Below are 19,104 nucleotides of genomic sequence, written 5' to 3'. Positions count from 1 at the left end.
GGGGAAGCAGTTAGGGGCAGCGACCAGGCAAAGCACAGTAGACAAGGGCGGGGCGGTCACACAGATGGAAGTCCTTGCTGCTCCACTGATTGTCTCTGGAGGTTTGGGAGACACCCTTACAAACGGAGATTTCCCTTACAGATGTAAATGTTTCTCACAAGAGGGTAACTCCTACTTGGTTTTCAGAGTTTTCCCCATGCCTGCTGTTTCTTCAAAATTAACCAGCTTAAAAGAAGTAATACGCCCAAGAGACATATTTGGGGAGGCAAATTCTGCTCTTCTACAAGCCTGATTGGTGAGAGGCAGTTATAAATGCTGATCATCCAGCGTTTGAACCACCCCAGCAGTCTCCAGACTTGCTTTCTTTTGGACTGACCGCAACTAGAAAATTGGGGGCTAATTTGTGAACAAAAGTCAGGGGTTTTTAGAGGAACTCAGCTACTCTGTAGCCTTGTGAAATAAAGCTTATAGCTTCGTCAGCTTATTTTATTAGCTTTTCACATCCTACTTGTATGTTCCCCCTGTTGTCTCAAGACTGTACCACTTGTGGGACTTCCCTGGCGGTCCAGTGATTAAGACTCTGCTCTTCCAGTGCAGGAGGCATGGGTTCGATTCCTGGTCGAAGAACTAAGATCCCATATGCAGCGTGGCGTGGCCAAAAAAAAGAGAAAAGAACATACCACTTTTTCCTTAAATAATAGCACAGAGTGCGCTAACCTTCTGAGTCTTTAAATTCTTGCGAAGATATATTTAATAGAGCTTATCTCACTATTATAAAAATAATTTTATATGTTTTATTTTTAATAAAAAATTATTCAAAGAGAGTGAGGAAACTTGTTGGGTTTTGAATATGATATTTTGTAAATTGTCAAGGTTGAGGGGTAAACTTGACTGAGGGAGCAGCTGATGTGAGGGCAGATGTAGTCATCAGGGGCCACGTGCACAGTGCACAAAAGGGGGGCCTGACGCCAGGAACCTGTTTTCCAGTTTTCAGAATCGGTGTCAGCTCTGTCTGTTCTGGTTTTGGGTCTTACATGTGTCTTTTTCAGGAGAAAGAGACCAAAAAAAATGAACCCAAAGAAAAATACCCGAAAAAGCATGATTTGGACAAGGAAGAAAAAGGCCGAAAAGAGCCCAAGGCATTAAAGAGTGAGTGTGAATACTGACATTTGTCATTTACATGGGTCTTTCAGACAAGGAGTTTAGTTCATTGTGAAGACAGACTCTCTTTTCTAAGCTGCAAGGTCACAGAGCTAGAAAATTCGTTCACTGGGGAATTTAGAGCCGTATGCTACTTTTTGTTTACCAGTTATCTTAGTTAATTATGTAATAATTTATATTATTAATATAATTAACTCCCCCCCTTCTGTTCACCTTGTTCTTTTTCCTTTTGGGTATGAGATAGAATATATTATCTTTATTTATTTATTTTTTTTATTGAGGTATAGTCAATTTACAATGTTGTTTTAGTTTCAGGTTGGGAATACATTATCTTTAGAGAGATAGGAGATTAGTTATGACAGAAAAGTAAATAAGTATCTCTTTTATAGTAGATGCTGAGATAAACTACTGTTTAATATATTTATTTATATATTTATTTAGCTCTGTGTCATTTGTATAAATACAATGAATGTACATTTGATCACATCAAGATATAGCTCAATTAAGAATCCATAGTGCATATTAGTACTGGAACAAGTTCTTTATAAAACATTCACCATTACAGTGTTTGCATAAAACTGGATATTTTAGTTCACACACCAGAAAGTACTTGGAACACATGTTCTCGTGGAAGCAGTGATTTCTAAGAGATGGATGATTTCTTGTGGGTTTTCTCCCAAAAGCTGTGTGTAACTGAGGTAATATTAAAAGTGGGTTTGGGTTCTAGGCCTCAGTTTAGACTTGGCAGTAAGCCTCAGGCTGAGGGGCTCTGGGAAGGAGCAGCCAGCGCTTTGATGGGTTGTGTGCAGGTGAGTATAGTGTAAAGACTGTACCTGTTCACAGCGATGCAACAGTTTTAAGCATCTATCCTTTAGAGATTGATTGGAGATTCAAAATATTGTAAGATTAGAACCGGTTAATGACTTTTTCTTTGTCCGAGTATCTTATCTGTCAGTTTCAGGTACATTTTTACTGTGACTGTTTAGTCTTAAACGACTATTCGTTAAGTTCATAAGGGCACTCCAGGGAGTCTGATTTTCAGTATCCCTGAAACTAAAACCTGTCTGCTTCTGATCCAGGCCTGGTAGGGTGACGTGGCCTCACGGGCCTCACTGTGTCTGCCATTTTCAATTGTCATAGTCTGCTGACCGTAATCTTGCTGCTTATGTGTCCCTGCGCTTATGTCGGATGCTTGGCACCCAGCCTCCTGGACAGAAATAAAGCTGGGTTGTTGGGTGTACTTCGGAAGTGTGCCAGAATTGATGAACGTGAGAGCCCTTACGTTGCAGGATGCTGTGGTGCGATGGCCTTCAGCACCCTCTTCATACAGTAGCTTGGGAAAATGCCAGAATTCAGCTGCCATCGGATTTAAATATGAAAAAAAGGGACTTATCTGCAGAAAATAATGGAAAGAATGGTTAACCCTTTTATCTCTGAACATTGAATGAGATAAATTTCTAGCTGCTGTTCTGTATTTTTGTTATTGGACCAATGTTCTATATAAATAATTAGGATGTCACCATTTAATACTCAGAGTTTAAATATGTCTGTAACAATCAACCTCAGTACTGTCACTATACAATATTACCTTCTGCATATGTCATTCTCTTATGTCAGGTACCTTTTTTTTTTTTTTTAAGTATGTCTTTTTTTTTTTTGGCTGCACTGGGTCTTAGTTGCAGCACACAGGATCTTTAGTTGTGGCAGGCAGGCTCTTAGTTGCGGCATGCGAGATCTAGTTCCCTGACCAGGGATCGGACCCGGGCCCCTTGCGTTGGTAGCGTGAAATCTTAACCGCTGGACCACCAGGGAAGTCCCCAGGTACTAGTTTTTAGTGAGGTATCTTTAAGGCACATAGTAGAAAACAAAATTGGTAAATTACTTAAGTTCCTTTCACTGTGATTTGGAAACAATAAATCTTTATCAAGTGAGAGCCTTTTTTGGACTAGCTTTTCTATTGAAAAAAAAAAAGGTTCAATTTGTGTTGGTAAGGACTGCACTCATATTTAATAATGCTTGCTTTTCCGCTGGCCACAGCATTTTGAGCATTAACCAGAGTACCTGTACTCTTAGCAAACTGTAGTTTATCACAGGTGTTTAAACTATTCGAAACAAGCCTGTGCAGTTCTTGAGGAAGATAAATGAGAAGTGACTTAAGAGTGCTACTGAGAAGATGTCCCTCTTTAACATGAAAGGGTTGAGTAAAAAAACCTATCCGCTATGTACCCAGAGTTTATAATAGAGTTTTTCTCATATCTTTAGTTAAAAGCGAGTGGATTTCCACAGGCGTCAGGTGCAGTGTTGCCAGGCCACAGTCAGCGTGCTGACACCCTTCCACCCCTCCCACTCTCCGCCAGAAGTCCTTTTTGTACAAGGTTACCTTCAGGATACAGCTGGAGGCAGTTGTCTCAGCAGAAGGACAGCTGGTGGTGTGGCTAGGATTATTCTGAGGCTCGCTGTCTGCAGTGGCCTTTGTCAAAGCTGGGAGCGGTTCAGAGCCCCAGAAGACTAACCGTGCACTTTGGACGTCCTTTCTGAACATGGAGCAGCCAACAGAAAGACGAATGGAAAGAACTTCGTGGCTGTGCTAGTCAACCTGACCAGACTTTCTAACCAAGGCAGATATTAGTAAGAATTAAGAAAATATCTGTTGTTTTAACACTAACCCAGATTTTCTTTTGATTACAACAGAAATTTGTGACTCATTTATTATCAATTTATTTTTTTCACTAGCATTTAAGGAAATCAGAAATGCATTTGATTTATTTAAATTAACTCCAGAAGAAAAAAATGATTTTCCTGAGAATAATCGGAAAAGAGAAGAAGTACCACCAGATTGTAAAGTCACAGAAGACCACAAGACCAAGGAAAACAAGCAGTTACTTAAAGAAAGGAGAAATACGAGAGATGAGACTGATACATGGGCATATATAGCTGCAGAAGGCGGTCAAGAGGTTGTGGACAGTACATCCCAAGCTGACGAGAATTCTGGTAGGTGTGTCCGTAGTCATTCTGCGGAGCGTTCTCTGTTCTGTGCACTGAGCTATCCCCCTCACCTTCCTCTCCTCTCCCACGGTCATTCTGATCTCAGGATGGAGTGGAAAACCATTTGAATCTCCTGAATAAATAACATTTTATATTGAAGACGTAGATTATTCTGTGATTTCTGAATTGATCAAAAATTGATCTAGTACGCTCAGCACATTTAGAAATTATACAGATTTCTGGTTTGCTGCCTTACCTACTCTTGCCAGGCAGTCTGATTGTATATCTTACTAGATTTCTTTCAGAAAACTATCAAATACAAACTTACTTGTATTCTTTCCTTTTAACTTGGCAGTAAATAACACTTATTAAATGAGGTTAGATTGTAAGTGCTATCCTGAGGATACCGGAATTAGCTGAGGAGGGGGGAGGGCCGTGTATAGAGTACATAGGACAGTAGCTTCGGAGAAGAGTAATGAAAGGATAGGACAGAATAAACAAAAGAGGTTAATCTGATAAATTTTTGTATAACTCGTGAAACAGTTGAAGAGAAGTTCTGAAATATTTGGGATATATGGCAAAGCAGGTAGCTTGGGGGCCCTGTTACTGCAGAGCAACTAGGCTCTGGGATACAGACAAGACAGGCCTCTGGCACGTTGCTGAGCTTGCAGGAGGCCGGGACAGTGCCTTGGGGCGCGGGGGGGGTGGGGTGGGTGGGGGAAGTGGGTTGCCCAGAGGGCAAATACCAAATAGCAGCACAGCTGTTGCAATACCAAGCAATAAAGACTAGGTCCAGTAGGTGTTGGTCCAGCCACCTGGGGAGCTCCTGGGTGAAAGCTGAAACTAGCCCCGTTACAGAGGGCAGGGAGAGACCCAGGAAAGAGGCAGCCACTCTAGATGGGGAGGTGGCAGGCTGCACTAGCAGGGAACTTCCGGGAGGCCCATCTTGGGGGCCGCAGGATCTTAGCAGTTTACGAGGAGGCCTTAGTTCAGTCCAGGTGGTCTTAGCAGCTTTTACTCTCTCCAGGCTGTGTCCTTGACACTGTTGCTACTGTGGGAACAGTGGGCACAACATACAGCCCAAGGAGAGGGGAGGATGTGAGGGCCCCCCTCCTGGCCGGGGTGTGGGCAGTGAGCACCTCGGACCTTCTCCCACAGTGGAGCGTTGGTAAAGCCCAGAAGCTGGTTCATTGAAAGACTAATAGAATAGAGCAGCCTGGGGCACCCTTAGTTAAGGGAAAAAAGAATGAAGATTTAACAGTATTTCCAGGGAAAAAAGAGACGCCATTATAGATGGCGTCCAGATTAAAAAGATAAAAATTCTATGAGCATTTTCTTACCATAGATTTGAAAACTGATTGAAATGGGAAATTCCTGGAAAGATACAGTTTAACAAAACTGACCCAAAAAGAAATACAGAAATTGGATAGTCTTATTACTATTAAAGAATGTGAAACAGTAATTTAAAATAGTCTTACAAATTTAACACCAGGCACAGATGATTTCATATGCAAGAGTTCATCAAACTTACAAAGAAGTCTTCCCGAAAGCAGGTGGGTTCTGGGAGCCCATCATCACTTCAGTCCCCAAACCAGACAGAACTGTTCAAGGAGGGGAAAGGACAGGGCAGGCTCCACTCACTCATGAACTCAGATGTGGAAACTCAAGTGAAACAGGAGCAGATTGAATCCAGCCACTTGTAAACACATAACTTCTTATGATCAAGGTGGGTGTTCCCTAGGAATTCAGTTGGTACAGGGAAATTGATTTAATAATCTTCTTGATTTTTAGAAAATAAAGCCTAGCAAGGGAGCTTTGTCAATCAGTAAAGAACATTAAGTGTTTGGCAAACATCTTTTGTAACGAAACATTGGGAACATTTCTTTTAAATCAGAAACAACGGACTTCCCTGGTGGTCCAGTGGTCCGGTCTCCCAGGCCTCCACTGCAAGGGGCACGGGTTCAATCCCTGCTCGGGGTTCTAAGGTCCTGCATGCTGCGTGGTGTGGCCAAAAAAAAAATGCAAGGGTGCCTTCTATCCCAACTTTCATTCAAATTATATTAAGGTCCACCCAGCACCGTAAGACAATGAAAATGAAAAACGTGAGCATTGGAAAAGAAGCCCCGTGTCCCCCACCCCACAAAAAAGCTGTTATCAGATGGTATAATATACGTAGAAATCAAACTTACTCTATAAAACTGTAGTAGGAGGTATACACTGACTTGGCACAGGGAAGGTAGATTAGCAAGTCGCCAGAGCAGCAGCTTGAGAATCGGATGCTTGCAGATCTAGGAACCAGACAGGTTGACTAGTGGTGACACATGGTGGGGGGGTCTGAGAGCAGGAGAAGGTGGGGGATGGCCCGGCTCAGAAAGAGAGGCGGCTCCCTGCATCCCCATGCGATGAGGGCAGCTCTTCCTTCACTGAGTCTACTGATTCAGATGTTAATCTCTTCCAAAAACACCCTCTCAGACACAGCCACAAGTAATGTTTTACCACCTCTCTGGGCATTCCTTAGCCCCTTCAAGTTGACACGTAAAATTAGCCATCACAGATACCAGTTTTTATAAACCTGAGAAAAAGCAAAACTAACGGGACATTTTTTTTATGATACATATATTTTGGCGAGGCTTTTTTTTTTTTTTTTTTTGGCTGCGTTGGGTCTTTGTTGCTGCGCGTGGGCTTTTTCTAGTTGCAGTGAGCGGGGGGTCACTCTTCGTTGTGGTGCACGGGCTTCTCACTGAGGTGGCCTCTCTTGTTGCAGAGCACGGGCTCTAGAGCGCAGGCTCAGTAGCTGTGGCGTACGGGCTTAGTTGCTCCGCGGCATGTGGGATCTTCCCGGACCAGGGCTCAAACCCGTGTCCCCTGCATTGGCAGGCAGATTCTTAACCACTGCGCCACCAAGGAAGGCCCTTGGCAAGACTTTTTAAAAAGAAAGAATGACAGACTGACTGCTGCGTTTGGGGTGGGGAGGGGCAGATGGGAACAGACCATGTCCTGCACTGGTTCTGTGTTCAGGTAAGTGCTGGTGTTCACTGAGGCTCACCTTGTAACAAACATTCTTTTAGTATATGTCTAATTTTTTATTTAAAATACAGAAAAAGTTAAAACTGCCAGATGTTGAGTCAAGGTCCAGTACTTGGTAGGAATGAACAGAATGAACATAGGATTTAAACCGGTTGGCTGAGCTGCCACATAACCCTTCCGGCTGCTGTAGCTGTATAAGCTGGAGGTGTTGTCTCAGTTCTGGGAGCCCTGCTCCGTGCTGCTTCCCCATCTCCCTGTGTCGTTGCCCTGGAGTGGGGGGCCCAGCTGAGGACTCAGATACATGTCAGTGCAGACACGGCTTTCCTCATCCGGGACGCGTCTCCCTCACAGATTATTGGGTATGGATTGAATGTATTGACTCATGAGTTTGACACTCCTTTCTGAATGTTAGCTGCTTTTACTGTGTCCACTACGGTTGTTATTCAGGAGGTGAGGTATAGCAAGCATATATGCGACTTACTCAGAGCCATGCATGTAACGTGGAGCAAAGAAACAAAGGCTGTGCTGTTTCTGTGATGGGACGCTTTTAAATCCTTTAACTGTTTTTTTTTTGAAGTATAGTTGATTTACAGTGTTGAGTTAGTTTCAGGTGTACAGCAAAGTGGTTCAGTTATACATACATATATATATTCTTTTTCAGATTCTTATCCATTATAGGTTGTTACAAGATACTGAATATGGTTCCCTGTGCTATACAGTAGGTCCTTGTTTGTTATCTATTTTATATATAGTAGTTTGTATCTTTTAATCCCAAACTCCTAATTTATCCCTCCCCTCCTTTCCCTTTGGACAACCATCAGTTTGTTTTCTATGTCTGTGTTTCTCTTTTGTCAGTAAGTTCATTTGTATCATTTTTTTTTAGAGTCCACATATAATTGATATCATATGATATATGTCTTTCTCTGACTTACTTCACTTAGTATGATAATCTCTAGGCCCATCCATGTTGCTGCAAATGGCATTATTTCATTCTTTTTTATGGCTGAGTAATATTCCATTGTACACATGTACCACATTTTCTTTATCCATGCATCTGTCAATATTTAGGTTGCTTCCATGTTTTGGCTATTGTAACTAGGGCTCCTATGAACATAGGGGTGCGTGCATTCTTTCAAATTAGAGTTTTCGCCTTTTCTGAGTATATGTGCAGGAGTGGGATTGCTGGATTATATGGTAGCTCTATTTTTAGTGTTTTGTTTTTTCTATTTTTTGGCTGCTCCGGGTCTTAGTTACAGCACATGGGATCTTTGTTGCCACATGTGGGATCTCGTTGCCGCTTGTGGGATCTAGTTCCCTGACCAGGGATCAAACCCAGGCCTCCTGCATTGGGAGTTTGGAGTTTTACCCACTGGACCACCAGGGAAGTCCCTATTTTTAGTTTTCTGAGGAAAACTAACAGCATTTATTGTTTGTAGACTTTTTGAGGATGACCATTCTGACCATTGTGTGGTGACACCTCATTGTAGTTTTGATTTGCATTTCTCTGAAAATTAGCAGTGTTGAGCATCTTTTCATGTGCCTGCTGGCCATCTGTATTTAAATCCTTTATCTCTTATCATCAAATATTTGATTTGCTTTTCACTTTTTAAACTAGTGCAGTCATTTTGAATTATCCCCAGATCCCCTCCACTGCACTGCCCATGGAGAATGAACGTTTTCAGCCCTGGTGTTGACAAGCCCGTGGACCAGACACATGAGGGTGGGAACGAGCGCTGGCTTCGTGCGTGCTGGGGGGTGGCTCGGAGCACAGGGCGCTGGGGGCGTCATGGCGGCGCTTCCAGGGGGAGAAGCCCAGCCGAGTGCGACAGGGCCACAGGCAGTGGCTCTTCTTTACTCACGGGTCTGGTCTCTGCGATCAGAATGCCTGTACCTACACGGAGGCGGGGAGCAGTGTAGAGCCGCCCCTCCTGTCAGGTGGTGCAGTGCAGTTGACGCTCTGCATCTGGCCCTTCTGGATGAGGAGGGCTGACCATCTGTCCAAGAAGAACGGCCGAAGAAAGAAATGTTAGAGCTTCCTCGTACTGAATCCTTGATTTCTCGCTTCCTTTCAGCTTCCAAAATTCATGTTATTATTTTACAGTTAATAGTATACCTATTTGTCTTGATGCCTTTTCATGTGTGACCTCTAAAAGTGGATAATTCATGTTACTTCCCAAAGAAAATCAGAAATTTAACTAGAGACTCAGTTACATAGTGACGTATGTTCAAAGTGTGTGTAACATTCTGATTAGGGCACCACATATTCAATAAAACAGCAGTGTATTTTTTTATAGTCCAGAAAAATGTATCTTAATAAGGCTCTTCTGTGTTCCAGATGGCAGACAACAGATTTTGAGTTTCGGCATGGATTTGCAGTTGGAATGGATGAAATTAGAGGATTTTCAAAAACATCTTGATGGGGAAGATGAGAATTTTAAAACAGCCGATGCAATTCCAAGCAGTGAGTAGTTCTGGAATTATGGGGATCCCCTTCATGAATCTAGGTATGTAAAACCTAATTTATCTTTTCTTTCATTTTAGATGTATTGAGGGATGCTGTGAAAAACGGGGATTATATTACTGTGAAGGTTGCACTTAATTCAAGTGAAGAATATAACCTGGACCAAGAGGTAAAGTGTCTGTAAAAATCTCATGAAAGGAAGCTGGAAAGTAACTCTTAAAATAATTCAGTTTTATTCATTCTTTTCTTAACTTTTATAAAAGTGATACATGTTCACTTTATAGGATTCAAACATTCTAGAAATGTATAACGTAGAAAATTACAGGGCTTCCCCGGTGGTGCAGTGGTTAAGAATCCACCTGCCAATGCAGGGGACACAGGTTCAAGCCCTGGTCCAGGAAGATCCCACGTGCCACGGAGCAGCTAAGCCCGTGCGCCACAGCTACTGAGCCTGCGCTCTAGAGCCTGTGAGCCACAACTACTGAGCCTGCGAGCCACAACTACTGATCCCACGTGCCACAACTACTGAGCCCGTGTGCCTAGAGCCCGTGCTCCGCAGCAGGAGAAGCCACTGCGATGAGAAGCCCACGTGCAGCAACAAAGACCCAACGCAGCCAAAAATTAATTAATTAATTATTTTTAAAAAGAAAGAAAGAAAATTACAGGTCCCGTAATTCCAACCCCAAATAATAACCATTAGGTTTAGCCGTGATTTGCCTTGTTTTGTCTGTGGTTTAACCTCCGCACTTTGAGGGGAAAGTGACTCCTCGTTTTCATGTCACCATTTGTGTTTCATTGGTAGTTGCCTATTTACAACAACTGCCCATCTTTCTATTTTTTTTTTTGGTTTTGTGTGTGTGTGTGTGTGTGTGTGTGTGTGTGTGTGTGTTTGTGGCCGCACGGCGAGGCTTGCAGGATCTAGTTCCCCAACCAGGGATCGAACCCATGCCCCCTGTGGTGGAAGCGCACAGTCTTAACCACTGAGCCACCAGGGAAATCACCCAGCTTTCTATTGTTGCTGGGTTTTTTCATACTGATTTGTAAAGATTTTAATGGAAGCATATTAACCCTTTCTCTGTTTTTATGTTTTTATTTTTTGAGTCTTATTGCTTGGAGGGATTTTTATTTTTAGGTAGTCATATCTGTTGATCTTTTCCTTTATGGCTTTTGGGTGTCTTACCTTGCTTAGAAAAGATTCTTGTATTTTCTTCTTTAGTTTTCTTGCTTTAATGGTGGATTTGTTAGGTTGAATCCTTTAGGATTGCAGTAAAAAGATTATTGGGATTTTCTTTAAAATCACATGAAATACATAGATTAATTTGGCTCAGAATTGACATTTTTACATTTTGAGTCTTCCATCCAGGAACATGAGAACTCTACATTCATTCAGCTCTTCATTTATTCCCTTAAGCAAAGTTCTTTGGGCTTTTTTCTTCATATAGTTCTTGTACGTTTATTTTAGATGTATTCATACGTATTTTATAATTTTTAAATCATTTTCCATATATATGCTGTGTACAAGAGACCCACTTCAGACCTGGGGACACATACAGACTGAAAGCGAAGGGACAGAAAAAAGATATTCCATGCAAATGGAAATCATAAGAAAGTTGGAGTAGCAATACTCATATCAGCTAAAATAGACTTTAAAATAAAGACAGTTACAAGAGATAAGGAGGGACACTACATAATGATCAAAGGATCAATCCCAGAAAAAGATATAACAATTATAAATGTTTATGCACCCAACAACATAGGAGCACCTCAATGCATAAGGCAAATGCTAACAGCCATGAAAGGAGAAATCGACAGTAACACAATAATAGTAGGGAACTTTAACACCCCACTTACACCAATGGACAAATCATCCAAACAGAAAATAAACAAGGAAACACAAGCTTTAAATGACACAATAGACTAGATAGATCTAAGATATTTATAGAACATTCCACCCAAAAGTGGCAGAATACACTTTCTTCTCAAGTGCACACGGAACATTCTCGAGAATAGATCACAGCTTGGGTCACAGATCAAGCCTCGGAAAATTTAAGAAAACTGAAATCATATCAAGCATCTTTTCTGACCACAACGTTAAGAGATTGGAAATCAGTTACAGGAAAAAAACTGTAAAAAACACAAATTCATGGAGGCTAAACACTGCGCTATTAAATAACCAAGAGGTCACAGAAGAAACCAAAGAAGAAATTAGAAATACCTAGAAACAAATGACAAGGAAAACACAACGACCCAAAACCTATGGGATGCAGCAAAAGCACTTCTAAGAGGGAAGTTTATAGCAATTCAATCTCACCTCAAGAAACAAGAAAAATGTCAAATAAACAATCTAACCCTACACTTAAAACGACTAGAGAAAAAAGAATAAAGAAAACCCAAAGTCAGTAGAAGGAAAGAAATCATAAAGATCAGGGCAGAAATAAATGAAATAGAAATGAAGGAAACAATAGCAAAGATCAATAAAACTAGAAGCTGGTCCTTTAAGAAGATAAACAAAATTGATAAACCCTTAGCCAGACTCATCAAGAAAAAAAGGGAGAGGACACAAATCAATAAAATTAGAAATGAAAAAGGAGAAATCACAGCTGACACCACAGAAATACAAAGAGTTATAAGAGACTACCACAAACAACTATATGCCAATAAAATGGACAACCACAAAGAAATGGACAAATTCTTGGAAAGGTACAATTTTCCAAGACTGAAACAAGAAGAATTAGAAAATATAAACCTATCACAAGTAAATGAAATTGAAACTATTTTAAAATCTTCCAACAAATAAAAGTCCAGGACCAGATGGCTTCACAGGCGAATTCTGTCAAACATTTAGAGAAGAGCTAACACCCATTCTTCTCAAACTCTTCCAAAAAATTGCAGAGGGAGAAACACTCCCAAATTCATTCTGCAAAGCCACCATCACCCTGGTACCAAAACCAGAAACAGGTATCACAAAAAAAGAAAATTATAGACCAATATCACTGGTGAACATAGACGTAAAAATCTTGAACAAAATACTAGCAAACAGAACCCAACAACACATTAAAAGGGTCATACACCATGATCAAGTGGGGTTTATCCCAGGGATGCAAGGATTCTTCGATATACGCAAATCAATCAATGCGATACACCACATTAACAAATTAAGGAATAAAAGCCATATGATCATCTCAATAGATGCAGAAAAAGCTTCTGACAAAATTCTACACCTATTTATGATAAAAACTCTCCAGAAAATGGGCATAGAGGGAACCTACCTCAACGTAATAAAGGCCATATATGACAGGCCCACAGCAAGCATCATACTCAATGGTGAAAACCTGAAAGCATTTCCACTAAGATCAGGAACAAGACCAAGGATGTCCACTCTCACCAGTCTTATTCAACATACTTTTGGAAGTCCTAGCCACAGCAATCAGAGAAGAAAAAGAAATACAAGGAGTACAAATTGGAATAGAAGTAAAACTCATTGTTTGCAAATGGCATGATGCAATACATAGAATATCCTAAAGATGCCACCAGAAAACTACTAGAACTAATCAATGAATTTGGTAAGGTTGCAGGATACAAAATTAATGCACAGAAATCTCTGGCATTCCTATACACCAACAACGAAAAATCAGAGAGAGAAATTAAGGAAACAATCCCATTTACCATCGCAACAAAAAGAATAAAATACCTAGGAATAAACCTGCCTGAGGAGGCGAAAGACTTGTACTCAGAAAACTATAAAACACTGATGAAAGAAATCAAAGATGACATAAACAGATGGAGAAATATACCATATTCTTGGATTGGAAGAATCAATATTGTGAAAATGACTGTACTACCCAAAGCAATCTACAGATTCAGTGCAATCCCTATCAAACTACCAATGGCATTCTTCACAGAATTAGAACAAAAAATCTTACAATTCGTATGGAAACACAAAAGACCCCGAATAGCCAAAGCAATCTTGAGAAAGAAAAACGGAGTTGGAGGAATCAGACTCCCTGACTTCAGACTATACCACAAAGCCACAGTAATCAAGACAGTATGATACTTTACACATAAGATGGTGTAACCATCTTATTTTTAATTTATTTTATTTATTAATTAATTTATTTTTGGCTGCATTGGGTCTTCGTTGCTGCGCGTGGGCTTTTCTCTAGTTGCTGCGAGCAGGGGCTACTCTTCGTTGCGGTGCACGGGCTTCTCATTGCGGTGGCTTGTCTCGTTGTGGAGCACGGGCTCTAGGCGTGCAGGCTTCAGTAGTTGTGGCTCGCGGGCTCTAGAGCGCAGGCTCAGTAGTTGTGGTGCATGGGCTTAGTTGCTCCGTGGCATGTGGGATCTTCCCGGACTAGGGCTCGAACCCGTGTCCCCTGCATTGGTAGGCGGATTCTTAACCACTGCGCCACCAGGGAAGTCCCCTTATTTCAATTTAAGTGGATCCTCTTGAGTTTGTCTAAAGTACTATTGCTAAGAATCATTTTTCTTATATTTGTGTTCCCTCCAATTACTCAGACAGGCAAATTTTGCTAGACTTTCAGATTACAGCTAAATTAATTCGTACTATTGGAATTTGGTTTTATCAAATGTTAGTTAATAAATTGTTTGGTTTTCTCATATGGTCATTGCTTGAACTAGTGATTGGAAATATTTTAGCTAATAGTTACCTTTTTTTCTTTTGTCAGCCTTTTGTAGTTTTATCTCTATTAAAAGAAGTTTTCTTTAATTTCTCTATTTTGTTACGGACTCTCAGAAACTAACCATATCAATGTCCTGTTTGCCACTTCTGAATTTCCTTCTGTATCCTTAGAGAACTCAAACTCTCACTTCCCAACGGTTATATTTACATAGGCCAACATTTGTCTCATCCAGAAAGCATTCGTTTTAGTTTGTAACCAATAGAATGGACTTGTGTGACTTCTCATGGTCATTTCTAGCCTTCTATCTTTGGGCCAACCAAATGAATATAATGAATATATGCGTTTCACCTGTTTTACCTAAAACACAGGAGACTTTTGAGATAAGTAAGTACCTTTGCCATTTATGTGGCATCTGTGTTCACTGTTCATTTTGTATCATGCAGAGTGTTGATATGCCTTTAGAAATTAATACATGGAAGTTGTAAAATTTTATGGTAACACATATGGAAAAATTCTAAAGGTTATTAGTTTCTGATTGTTAGGGTATTTTAGTGAAGAACCTAAGTACGTAGATGCATAAGTCAATGTATTTCAGTGATTTCACATTGAAACATAGTAAATGAAAAAACTTAGTTCTAAAATTTTTCTGATTAAACATTGACATGTTTTTTCATAAACAAAACCAATACAGGATTCAAGCGGGATGACGCTGGTGATGCTCGCGGCAGCTGGGGGGCAGGACGACCTGCTGAGGCTGCTCCTCAGGAAGGGGGCAAAAGTGAACGGTCGGCAGAAGAACGGGACCACCGCGCTCATCCATGCTGCCGAGAAGGTCGGCCACTCAGAAGGCTTTGGTTCGATAGTCTTGGGACCGAGACAGAGTCTGTCTCTGCAGGGAAATGTACCGGTCCTACAGTCACGTAACTTTAAATTTTCATAGTTCAGTTCATCTGTAACTTGTCATAAATGGATATGTTTTTATTGACAGTCGTACCTTGTAATTGAATTTGCAAAATCATTTATCTAGTTGGAAGTGATTTATATTGAAAAAGAAATTCTCATTAAGGTATTAATATTGATTTCTTAGATCTTTTAAAAATCTTTTCCAATCTAAATTAAGTGTTCCTTTTGGTTAATAATTTAATTAAAATGTTCCCATATATTATCTTATTAAAGGATTGATATGCAGAGTTTCTTATGCTGAAACCAGTGGTTAAACTTGAGGTTGGAGTGTCTGGCACACGGTGCGCGGCTGTGCCGGTGCCTGTGCCGGGGCCGCTCCCCACAGCCTCCAGCTTTCCCAGGACCCTGCACGGGGGAGCTGTTTATATCGTGTTCACCATCCTGCTTGGGATAGAATCTGAGTACTTTTCCTGGTGGATAAAAATAAAAATAAAATAAAAATCTTAAAACGTCTAGAAATATTACTTGTAAAGAATTTGGGGAATTAAATTTACTTTTTTTTTTTTTTCTTTAACAGAACTTTTTAACGACAGTGGCTATTCTTTTGGAAGCAGGAGCTTTTGTAAACGTCCAGCAGAGCAATGGTGAGACGGCTCTAATGAAGGTAAATGCCTCCCTTGGAGCAGTCCTCCCCTCAGATGCAACATGGTCCTGCTGGGGTCTCCAGCTGCTGCTGTGCTGGGGCTGCTGTATGATGGGGACAAGACTGTCTGTGGACCTACAGGTCGCAGCTGAGTGGGAGAACCAGACCCGCAAAGAGGCAGTTACTCGGTGTGATGAGCGACGTGGTGGTAAGAGCCCAGGGAGCTATGAGCTTATGTACAGTGGACGCCAGGCTCAGTCATGTGGATTTGAGCTCAGCCTTGGGATGGACCTGGCAGGTGGCTAAGCCACGTCCTCAAGATCCAGGTCAGCAGGGATGAAACGTGTGAGTGGAAGGGGAGCAGGCTGTGCCCTGTGCAGACCTGGGCGTAGAGAAGAGGGATGTGCATGCGTTACTATTTCACACTGGTGACTTTGTCTTCTGTGCTTGGAATTGTGGTTTGCAGACAGTGGGGTTGTTTTGTTTATTTTTGGCTGCGTTGGGTCTTTGTTGCTGCGCACGGGGTTTCTCTAGTTGCGGTGCGCAGGCTTCAGTAGTTGTGGCTCGCGGGCTCTAGAGCGCAGGCTCAGCAGTTGTGGCGCACTGGCTTAGTTGCTCCGCAGCATGTGGGATCTTCTCGGACCAGGGCTCGAACCCGAGTCCCCTGTATTGGCAGGTGGATTCTTAACCACTGCGCCGCCAGGGAAGCCCCCCTGCAGACAGTTTCTAGTGGAAGGTTGTTGAAGTCCCCCCTCCCTGTGTAGCAGTCTTGCATTTGCTTCTAGGGGACCCTGCCCAGTCCAGCACGTTCCTCTGGCAGCTCCAGGTTTCTGGCCTGAGATGCTGTCCACACGGCCGGTTGTGACCCTGTACCGTGCGTGGAGGCTGAGGCCCACTTGCCTGCTCCCTACGTGCAGCTGTGTGAGCTGCTCACCAAGAAGGCGTGCGTCTGTGGTACCTCCTCCCAACCTTCTTTCCCGAGTCTGGAAGGCAGCCTGGTCGGAGCCCCCAGTTGGCGGGTGCCCTGGCCCTGAGTCTGTGCTTGACTGGGCAGTTCTAAAGGCCTGCGTCACCTGCTCCCTCGGCCTTCTTCCACACTTGGGGGTTAAACCTTGCTCACTGCTGGTGTTTCTGTTTCTTTCTTTTTTTTTTTTTTAGGAATTCCTTTATTTTTTTTTTTTTTTTTTTTTTTTTTTATTTTTGGCTGTGTTGGGTCTTTGTTTCTGCGCAAGGGCTTTCTCTAGTTGTGGCAAGCGGGGGCCACTCTTCATCGCAGTGCGCGGGCCTCTCACTGTCGCGGCCTCTCTTGTTGCGGAGCACAGGCTCCAGACGCGCAGGCTCAGTAATTGTGGCTCATGGGCCTAGTTGCTCCGCGGCATGTGGGATCTTCCCAGACCAGGGCTCGAACCCGTGTCCCCTGCATTGGCAGGCAGATTCTCAACCACTGCGCCACCAGGCAAGCCCTCTGTTTCATTTTTTTTTTTTTTTTTTTTTTTTTTTTTTTTTTTTTTTTTTAAAATTATTTATTTATTTATTTTTGGCTGCGTTGGGTCCTTGTTGCTGCGTGCAGGCGTTTCTCTAGTTGCGGAGAGCGGGGGCTACTCTTTGTTGCGGTGCGCGGGCTTCTCATTGCAGTGGCTTCTCCTGCTGCAGAGCACGGGCTTTAGGCGTGCGGACTTCAATAGTTGTGGCTCGCGGGCTCTAGAGCGCAGACTCAGTAGTTGTGGCACACAGGCTTAGTTGCTCCGTGGCATGTGGGATCTTCCCAGACCAGGGCTCGAACCCGTGTCCCCTGCATCGGCAGGCAGATTCTCAACCACTACGCCACCAGGGAAGCCCTCTGTTTCATTTTTGATTCATGGAAATGTTTATTTTGTCCAGGAGCCCTCCTTTTGAATTTCAGTTCTCCTTGTGTGTTTCTACTTAAGTATTGTTTAGAGCACAGGTTGCACATGAAAGCATGAATTTAAAACTTCATCTTATTGAGAAATCATCAGGCACATTCTAAACAGCAGAGGCCCGCACAGTCTGAAGCATGGCGGGGGTGGGGGGTGTGAGACGGGGGTGTGAGGCGGGCTCTCCGCATCTGTGCCAGGGAGCTAGGGGCTAACCCTCCCGGCAGCGGGGAGCCATCTGAAGGGCCAGCCTGGAGAAAGACAGAAGCAGAATAAAGGTTGGGTTTCGCTGCATTGTTTGTTTTCAATGTCCTCCGTTACAGTGGGGGGAATGGATTGGTTTGCAGACTTGTAGGGAGGTTCTTAAAATTAAGTGGAATAATAATAGTCTGCACCGAAGTAGTGACAGTGGAGACAGAAGTGGACAGACTGAGCAGTCTTAACGAGGTCAAATTCACAGGACTTAGTAACTGAAGGTGATGGTTGGTCCCCTATTTCTTAAGTTAGAGAACACGGGCAGCACAAATGGAAGATTTTTACACGCAATGGACCTGGAAATGCTTAGGTGTTTTACACGTGGATCTTAAGCTCAGGAGAGAGGTAGGCGGGAAACTCAGATTTGGCTCTGAAAGGGGTCGCCCATTAAGGGTTGGAAAAGGCCAGAGATGGAGGAGGGCCAGGAGGGAGAGGCGTTTGACTACGGTCTGAATTAGGCGGCCCTGTCTGTCCTGCTCAGTGAGGAAAAGGACCACAGCACTTGCACTTCCCAGACAGTTTCCGACCCCAATGGTTCTTTTCCCTCCCTTCACGGAGAACCAACTCCCAGCTCAGCGTGGAGAGGGGGACACTGACCACAGTCAAGTAATTATTACTCCTTTATTCCTGACGCAGGCCTGTAAAAGGGGAAATTCAGACATCGTCCGCCTTGTCATTGAATGCGGGGCTGATTGCAACATTCTGTCAAAGCACCAGAACAGTGCGCTGCATTTCGCAAAGCAGTGTAACAATGTGCTGGTGTATGACCTGCTGAAGAATCACTTAGAGACGTAAGTGTGGAGTGAATGTGCCCGGTGCCTATTTGGACACATAATTGGAGTGGCCTGTGTGTAACTGCTCAGAAAAAGATTGTCAAGTACAAGTCCTGACAGGTCTGTGGTCTCAGAAGATGATGAATTTTAAAAGTGGTGTATGAATTATTTTTCTGCAAGTTATTGAGGACTTAGAAACTGTCAAACTTAACGCTATACTAAGAGTATCGTCTTAAAATCTTAATTATGCTCTTAACTTGGCTCCCAAACATTTTCTTAAAACCATTTAAACTTTTTAACAGATAATTTTTTAGAGGTTTTAGGTTCCGAGCGAAGTTGAGTAGAAAGTAGAGATTTCCCG

General features: G+C 42.5%; 1 protein-coding gene across 3 annotated transcripts in view; it reads left to right on the top strand.

Moving 5' to 3' along the window:
- The window catches only part of MPHOSPH8 (M-phase phosphoprotein 8), a 54,121-nt gene that overhangs the window by 28,193 nt on the left and 6,824 nt on the right, over nt 1-19,104 (top strand). For all 3 annotated transcript variants that reach the window (XM_057532927.1, XM_057532926.1, XM_007164246.3), the window contains 7 exons: nt 1,050-1,149; nt 3,895-4,152; nt 9,509-9,634; nt 9,715-9,803; nt 14,966-15,106; nt 15,755-15,841; nt 18,607-18,761. In XM_057532927.1, coding sequence (XP_057388910.1) covers nt 1,050-1,149; nt 3,895-4,152; nt 9,509-9,634; nt 9,715-9,803; nt 14,966-15,106; nt 15,755-15,841; nt 18,607-18,761 — 956 coding nt within the window. The remainder of the gene's footprint in view (nt 1-1,049; nt 1,150-3,894; nt 4,153-9,508; nt 9,635-9,714; nt 9,804-14,965; nt 15,107-15,754; nt 15,842-18,606; nt 18,762-19,104) is intronic.

Source organism: Balaenoptera acutorostrata, chromosome 18, assembly GCF_949987535.1.
Source record: "Balaenoptera acutorostrata chromosome 18, mBalAcu1.1, whole genome shotgun sequence".
In the NCBI taxonomy this organism is placed as follows: Eukaryota; Metazoa; Chordata; class Mammalia; order Artiodactyla; family Balaenopteridae; genus Balaenoptera; species Balaenoptera acutorostrata.
Note: the sequence above shows the minus strand (reverse complement) of the source record. Positions and strands in the feature narration are given on the sequence as shown.